Consider the following 9,120-nt stretch of genomic DNA (forward strand, 5'->3'; position numbering starts at 1 on the left):
ACTTCGTGATGGAATGCAGATCTGCCACTGCATGCAATATATTACAATTTTATATAATAATGAAAAGACTGACTAGTTTTGAGCCAATCAATAACAACCATTTGGTTTTTTCTTTTTCTTTTTATTTTCTTTAATAAAAAATTAATCATGCATATCCATAACTAGTCTCCATTGCCATTTTCTGTCAACATAAAAGCCCACAGTATATTCAGTTCCGTTAAAGTTTAGGAGAAAAACAGAGATGTCTTGATGATCAGTTCAAGCGTAAGAATGATGTCTATGGCGGTCCTCATCCCGTGAAGAATAGGAGAATTGTGATAGTCACGATCTATGTGATGTCTTGATTTCTCCAAATGCCCCCTAATCTTTTGCTGCTCAATCCTTGGAACGATAACTTCGGTTATGCTTCTGTATCTGTCTATGTCTCTCTCCTTCTCCCTCTCCTTGCTTTTATCGTCAATAGCTGATGGGCTATTTTCCTTTGGAATTGGTTGAGAGATTGAATTCCTTGACTTGTTAGTAAAAGAAGAATCTCCTCCATCCTTACAGACTGGTATGTAGTTTGCTTTAGGAAGGCTGTACAGATGAGCCATCACCCTACAAACTTGGTCAATCCCTGATTTCTCCGCATCAAATGCCTTCCACCATGGAGGATTCTCAGGAAGGGGAACTCGAAACCTCCGAGCAGCAGCGTAAACTACACCACAAGCAACAACCTCACTCTTGAATCGCACACACAATGTCGTACGCAAACTGTCATTTGCTAGATTCCAGGCTTCTTGTGTTAATTCCCGTGGTGTGGGTGTCTCCAGAGTGGCAAGATAATTTGATATAAACTTATGAGGATGCTCAACATGACAAACGAAACCCATCTCCTTTAAAATATGTCTTTCTGCTCTACTCAACTCCGTCTTCAAGTCCGAATATTTCTTTGAATTCAAGTCCAAAGGCTCAATGGCTAGCTTGTTCTCCCTCCTACATTCCATCCTGTGGAAAACAATGATAACCTGCCTGGCTTTTTTAGGGCATTCCTCCTCCAGTTTTGATGCAAGCCACAAACAGCTAGCAGCAACTTTCTTGACGTCGAAGCCTGCAAACGACTTCTTACAATAGAATCGGTGAAACAGAACCTGACCAGTGGCCATAACTGCTTGAGGTAATTTGAGCAAAATTCCGCTTTCTTGGATTAACTCACAGCCATAGATTCTGAGCATGGTCTCCGTGGCCTCATCTATGCCGTCCTTTCTCGACGGTGAGTTGTGCAATTGCTCATCGGTCAGATAGAAGGTGTCTAAAATCGCCCTGTATATCATTGTATAGCTTCTGCCTTCTTTCTTGGCTCTTTTCTTTTTATAGTTTTGCCTCGCTTTCATTCATAGTATAATTTAAAATAATTATTAGTCCGGATAGGATTAGGATTGCTAGCTACTAACTAGTCTTAGTAGGAATATGATTTAATTATTAATTAAATTAAACTAGTCCTACTCTCCTACTCCTGGTAGGATTAGGTTTTCTAAATGAAAAACCTAGTACTGCTGACAACTCAGGAGGAGGAGGAGCAAAAGAACCTTGTATTAATTAAATTAAACCGCCGCCGCCACCACTGCCGACGACTCAGCAGGAGGAGGAGGAGGACTCTTCTTCTACTTGTAGCAAGCAGAACTAGTACTGCTGGGCTGGAGATGGGCTCTGATTGTTCAGTTTTAGTAGTTTCCTATTTAGGAATGCAGATCCTTCATATTTGTGTTTGGATTAGGAGGATTAGTTGTACAAGTCTTCATATTTGGTTGTAATTCCATACTAATTTGTTGTTGAAACTTGAAACTAATAAAGAAATTTTACCTAAACTTGTTCATTACTAGAATAGTGCCTCTAGACAGTTTCCATTATTTGATCAGCGTGCGAACATAACTTGGCAGAGTGCTGACTTTGCTGGTGGAACTAGTAATGGGATAGAAGAGGAGTGGGGTGTAAACTACAATAGCCATCTAATAAAAAATGGATAGCTTAAAACTTCTCAAGTGATGAGGAGTTGGGGAGGATGGTTTAATTGTTTGCCTCTCAATGATTTCTACCTTGATTCCCATGACCATTTTGCTCCTCGTGAATTGGTCATAGAGCCGAGCCGGCTTTATAAGGGAAAAAAATAAATAGAAAAACAGCTTCTAAGAAAATCCCACTTGAGGTTTGTAATTGTTCGTCTAAAATAATCTAATGTGCATAACTTTTGGCAACATATATTATTCAATTATTGCATGGTGGTCTGTTTTGGTGGTAACATAAGTTATTGTATGGTGTGGCTTTTCTGTTTTATGAAAAGTTAATTAAAGGCTCAACTTCATTTCGACCAAAAAAAAGAAAAGGCTCAACTTCACAGCTAGATCAACAAGGATCAATTTGGCCCATCCCTCAATCCATTATATTATTATATACACACAAGTTCTTATATTACCTTCTAAGGTTAGAGAATCTCTCCTTGGGATTTTATACCGCTTTGTGAAGGGAAAACAAAAAAACAATTCCAAGAATTATTAGGATTTTATCATTTCTCATTGTATTTCAAGTCAAGGGGCCACATGACTCAACCGCTAAGATTTTTTTAATTTTCATTCCAATTGTCGCCTCTTTCTTTCTCTATCTCTCAAATACACAAAAGGAGAGGAAAAAGGAAAGAAGAAAATAAGAAAATTTACAACTCATAGCATATACAACAACGAGCACATAACAAAGAGAAAACCAGCAGCAGCAGAAGGAATTTCAAAAAAAATATATATATATATATATAAGAGAGAGGAAAAAAAAAAGGAACAAAAAAAAAAGTGGAAAGCCTTCTATTCAGCAGCAGATTGTGGACCACGTTCTCTTCTAGTATGATAATCTTGTTCCATCTGGGACTGGTTGTGGTTAGAATCTTCATCATGAACATGATGAGCCTGAGCTTGAGCCTTTGGAATATTATGAGCACTACTGGAAAATAAATCCCATGCTTGTATGCAACCCTCACATTGTTGGAAACCACAACCATTTCCGAAGGAGTTTTGACAGGAATTAGAGGTCGTCGGAAATGATTATTTGTTGCCGAGGGCAATCAGTAGCTCTCGCAAAAGGATGTCTATTTGTGATGGCATCTAGTGGTCGTTCGAAAAGACAATTTTGTACCCAGTTTATACTTTTCCACCATTATTTTAGTTGTACATGCTAGTTTAACAATATTTATAGTCACTATATATATATATATGTGTGTGTGTGTGTATATATCAATAGTTTTTTTTTTTTTTTTTGTCTTACAAATAAATTTTGACACGTGCTTTATGTTGTGGAACTGTGAATATGGATCATGACATTCCTTAAATAAATTAATACGTGGACAAAGAGAACATTAAAGTTTATTTTATATGACATCCTCTTAACAAAACGTAACTTATTACTCCTAAAAAACTCTCCTAGAGACGTTTTCACTTTGAGGGGGGAGGAAAGCCACTGTTCTTCTTCCCCTCTCCCCTCTTCTCTTCCTCCTCCTCTTCTTCCCTCATTTTCAGAGGCAAAAGGTTTTCCCTATTTGTCTTCATTTTGTTATGATTTTCTTCCAACCATCACAGGCGGATGCATCTTAGCGTCGGATCTCCACCTGCATTTCGGCATCGAATATCCACATGCGTTTCGGTATCGAATCTCCACCACTATCCTTTTGGCTGCTTCTTTATGTTCAAAATAAGTCACATAGATTCCTTGGGTTCTCTATGCAGTTTTCACCTCTCCTTTTGTGAGAGTTTTATTTGTATTGTTATGGTTGGTTTATTCAAGCTTTATCCTTTTTTCTTTTTTTTAAAAAAAAAATTCTGAGTTTGCAATCTTAGTTGGGATGCCTATACTAAAGTTTCTTCGATCCTGCGTAATAATTAGTGGAGACGAACCAGATTGTCTTAATTTTGATTATAGATTGCTTTGTTATTGTAATGACCATTTTGTGGCTAGTTTGTATTGGCCCTTTGGCTAATGACTTTTTTGACTGAATTATAAATGTAATCCTAGAATTTCTATAATAATAATAAAATAAAAAACAACAACAACCACCTAACTTATTGGAATATCCAATTGAGGATTTGATTACACAATGTAATTATATAATAGTCACTTCTCATTGAATAAAAGATGGTCCCCTCTAAAATTTGTTTTATTATGGGTACCACAACATAAACTTGTTCTTTAATTGAGAACTAGATTATATTCTACTACTAATCTCTTGTCAGAAGCTCAATGGGTACCAATAGGCTTTCTTTTTGTTTTTTATTTTGTATTTTTATTATATCCTTCTTTGTTGAGAATATTTGTTGGACATTAACTCTTAATTTTTTTAATTACTTATAAATTTATATACTCTTTTTTTTTATGTATTCGACCCTCTAAAAAAATTTGATTAAAAAAAAAAAGACCCTCTAAAAATTTGTTGCCGCCTATTTTTTCCCTAAAAATTAAGAAAGTAATTAATGATATTTATCAATGAGAAAATTATGACTGATTTGAAGGTCAATTGATGACCTACCAAATTGATATGGTCATACCATGTCAATTAATATTGCCATGTGAAATCTATTTTTATTTATTTCTCTTTTTCAATAATCCTTCAAACCTGAAAAAATGAAAAATATAAAGGAACCTAGCAGCGTCGCTGGTCTGCAGCCTCACGTTGGTTCTCTACTCTTCCTAATGTTTCTAGATCTCTCTTCCTCCATCAAATGTATCCATCCCCATCCTCCATTGTTGGAGACGAAAAGAAAAAACAAGAGAGCACCAAAACCCAAAATCCATGTCTCAAATTAAAAACTCTAGCTTCTAAACTTGTTCCAACACCATTCTCAAGTCTCGAACCCTAACCAAAAGCCTACTCTGGGGCACTTGTGACTCGATTACATTTGGATACTTACGTAACTTGACCTAATAACCGGACCTAATCCAAGTTAATTGAGTACACCTTTATGTAGACAATTATATTAAACTTATATTTTTAATTTAAACTGTATAGCCATTTTTTAATTGAGTACACCTCTTGGAATGTAGATGATTTGTGGGTTAAATCACAAATATAGTCAACACTTTATTTTTGAAATTGTAGTTTTTACTCTTCTTATGATACTTATGAGTCTTAGTGAGTTATAAATATGTTTTGCGCGACGAAAAATTACAATTTCATCGTTCAAAGATGTGTTGCGTGATGCCGAGAGTACTATCATCGCGCAAGGATATATTTCACTAGAAAATTATCGCAACTTGCGCGAAGTACAGGGTTACATTCGTTGCGCGAAAAGGTGTTACGCAATGACATTAGTCATTCGTCGCCTATGTTTTGAAACATAAATTTAATATTATTTTTTCTAGTATATCCGGACAACTTGCGCGACGTGGATGATCTCTTTGCGTCGTGCAAACCTCTCGAAATATTATTTTTTTAAATTTTTTTTTTAAATTTTTTTAATTTTCTTTTCTTTATTTGAAATAATTGTAATAAAAATTACACATGTTACCTTAATGAACTTAAGTTTCATATGAATTACGAAAAAAAATTCGAAGATTTGAAGGCCTGATTCTTGAACATGGAGTAGAAGAGAAAAGCGACATTGCACACATGCAAGGAACTCGTCAAAAAGCTAAGCACATATAAACCAGCGAACAGACTAAGTTGGAGACGATCTCGTTAATTCAAGAATAATCATATTGAGCTGCTATAATTGACACGGCATGACCACGTCAGCTGCCACAAAAGGTGGCCAGCTAATGTGGTCAGTCTTATTTGTCTAAATAGCATTATTGAATTGAAAACAACATATGATAAACAACGAAACAATAAGGGGAAATGCGATGAAGCACAAATATGGTGCAAACATCTAAACGATTATGAGAGATATCATCAATGATCCACAACAGCATATCCCTCTAAGAAGCATAAGAGGGTACTAATTAAACGACACTCGGATTCATAGAAGCATATGCAAGCAGGTACTCATTGCGTTCAAATATGGCCATGTGTTCTTCTTCCAAACTGAAAAACGCTTCTATGCCAACGCCATCACTCATGTCCGTCAGTATCATTGTATTCTTGGATTCATTGCGACAGAAATTCATCCATGATGGCTTTCCCCAACCAAAATCGGCTTGGTTGAACGAAAACCTGCACCAACTGGTGCAACCATAGGTCTCAATGCTATCCTTCATCATGAGATTCTTAAGCCCTTCGATGATTTGAAATGCATCCTCACCACTAACTCCATTAGCATACTTTTCTTTATATTCGTCAATGCCCTTCCTCAACTTATGAACCAAGCTTTCAAGTTCCACTGCATCACTTTCCATAGTCATTGCTGTAAAATACGAAACAAAGTTCCCCAATATGTTTTCTGCCATGGCAAGCCCTGATCTTTTCCTCAAGTTCACCACTTGAACCCACGCGGATGGCTTTGTAAAACCCAAGTTTGATCTCGATGCTTGCAACGCGCATTTCCAAATGAGTGCAGACACTACTTCAACACGCGTAGGATTTGGCACTGCGGCACTGGCAGCTTTGGACTTGAGAGCAGCAATTTTCGAGGCATCAAACACTAACCTCTTGGTTATACAGTTGTCTCTAATCAACTCCACGATCGGTTGGGGTGAATTGAAGACATCTTGTGGTGGGAATAGAGTAGCTGCAACACCAAATTCAGCAGGAAGCAGAACTTGATCACTAGCAGTACTGGCTGAGCCAAGGGCAATTGTAGCCCAGGTTTTGATGAATGTGTTGAGTGTAGAGGCATCGGCGACCTTATGTGAAATGCTGACCCCAATTGTCAATCCACCGCATTCAAACAAGTTGACCTGGACTAGTAGAAGATGCCCTGCTTCAACGCTTTTGGATTTTATTGCAACTGGAATCAACTGTTCTAGGATCCCGAAATCGGGTTTGTCCAAAACCTTCCGTATGGGACAGTTGACTTTGGATTCAATAAATCCAGCCCCATGGTCATTGCAGCTGATTGAAACATTATATTCGAACTCCCCCGCAAAGGGGTAGAATTGGGTGAGAGCTTCAGATAATGATGTTTTGAGAAGCTTAGATCTTTCAGCAAACAAGGAATTGTGATCAATGTTGTTGACCACATCATCACTAATATTGTTGGGGTAGAAGAGAAGTAACGAGATATACACATCAGGCTGTAACTGATCAAAAACAGAGAGACTGGAAGTTCTAAGGTGGTGAGGAGTTGGAGAGGATGGCTTAATTGTTTCTTTGCGAATGACTTCAACTTTGACTTCTGAACCCATCTTTTGTTTCACACTTGCTTGAGAGTTTCATTACAAAGACCTCTATTTAAAGACGCAGAGTCACCACGCAACTTCTTCTGTGAGTGATTAGTTTAGTTAGGTGGGATTTTATGAAGACGAGACTTATATAGTTTTGATTGGTGGCTCTGGCTCTGGCTCTAGCTCAAAAAAAAAGCTGTCAGATCAGGGGTGGTCCTACCCTAAGGGCCGGGAAGGCAGCCGCCAACTTCATTTTTTGCCAAACTTAAAATTACCTAATACCCAATACAGTCAAATTTCTTCTGCTTACTGAAACCCAACCCACCAAGGGCGGTCCTATCCTAAGAGTAGGGTAGGCAACGGATCCATTTTTTGCCAAACCAAAAATTACCCAATACCCAATGCAATTAAATTTCTTCAGTCTACTCAAACTCAACCCCTCAAATTTTTTCCTTTAACAAAAACAATAGCCCATCACACTCAAACTTTCTCCTTTAGCAAAAACAATAAAAGCAATATAAGCATGTGAAAGTTGTATGGAGAATTTTTTTTTTTTTAATTTACAAAAAAGGTGGCAGGAGTGTCACCTCTTCGAGCCGAGCAAAGGTTAAGGGAAAGCTCTCCCCAAGAGGTTCGTTACACATGCGGATGATCGAACTCGGGACCTCATTGAGGAGCCCGATCACATTTGCCCAACATGTGTGGCCTAGCCCGTTCAATTTTTCACTAGACCAAACTCATTTAGGTATGGAGATTTTTTTCAACGTTGACTACTATTGTGAATTTTGTTAGTGCTTCTGCTAAGTGCCGTAATGAGTTAAATTTAATTAGAAAAACTGAACTCAAAAAGTAGTTGGATTCTGGGGAACTTGAGACAGGTAGAAAACTTAATCAAAGTCATAGTTTGAAACGAGATAGAGCCACTCGTTGAGGATCTCACTTTGCCTCTATTACAAGTTTGATGAGTTTGTTTAAAGAGACTAAAATACTTCTCCAGGACATCAGTGATTATGGACCTAATCAACAATTTCGTGGTGATGCAGAGAGTAACTATATTGCTATGATGTCTTTTGAGTTTATATTTTCACTGCTTTTGATGGATAAAATTATGGGATTGACCAACTTTCTTTGTCAAGTGTTTCAGACAAAAACTCAAGATATTGTAAGTGCTTTAAACTTTGTTGAAAACACAAAATCACTGTTCCAAGATATGAGGGCACATGACTGGGATGATTTATTCATGAGTGTATAATTTTGTGAACAACATGGTATTAATGTTCCTTATATGAGTTCTCGTTATATGATGGGCACGCGTCGTTTTTGTCAACAAAAGAATTTTATTATAGTTGAACATTACTATCGCATTGATGTATTTAATGATGTGATAGATTGCATGTTGAGGGAGTTAAATGACAGATTTCCATAGCAAACAGTTGAACTTTTTATTCTTAACTCAGCATTGAATCCTCGTAATTCATTCAAATCATTCAATATTGGGCATCTATGTAAACTTGCTAAGAAATTCTATCATGTTGATTTTAGTCCAAGTGACTTGAAAGCTTTAGAAATTGAGTTGAGGTATTTTCAAAATAATATGCATCGCCTTCCCTGCTTTAAGGACCTCACCACTCTTCCTCAGTTATGCCAACAATTGGTGGAAACAACTTTGGCTGAAAACTACCATTTGCTTTAAAAGTTGATTCAGTTGATGTTGACTCTTCTGTTTCTACAGTAACAACAGAACGAGCTTTTTCATGTATGAGAATTATTAAGAATAGACTTCGGAGCACCATAGCTGATGAATTCCTTGCTGATTGCATAATTCTCCACATTGAAAGAGAGTTT

The 9,120-nt window shown here is 37.1% G+C and overlaps 1 protein-coding gene and 1 pseudogene across 1 annotated transcript; both read right to left on the reverse strand.

Moving 5' to 3' along the window:
* Positions 1-160: 160 nt before the first annotated feature.
* On the reverse strand, positions 161-1,313 carry LOC103339657 (cyclin-L1-1 pseudogene; annotated as a pseudogene).
* Positions 1,314-5,670: 4,357 nt separating this feature from the next.
* LOC103339658 (akuammiline synthase 1-like) lies at positions 5,671-7,357 on the reverse strand. Its single transcript, XM_008242991.2, has one exon. It carries the CDS (start codon positions 7,294-7,296, stop codon positions 5,956-5,958), a length of 1,341 nt encoding a protein of 446 aa, XP_008241213.2. The 5' UTR covers positions 7,297-7,357; the 3' UTR covers positions 5,671-5,955.
* Positions 7,358-9,120: the final 1,763 nt, after the last annotated feature.

Source organism: Prunus mume, linkage group LG8, assembly GCF_029339155.1.
Source record: "Prunus mume cultivar Tortuosa linkage group LG8, ASM2933915v1, whole genome shotgun sequence".
NCBI classification, from domain to species: domain Eukaryota; kingdom Viridiplantae; phylum Streptophyta; class Magnoliopsida; order Rosales; family Rosaceae; genus Prunus; species Prunus mume.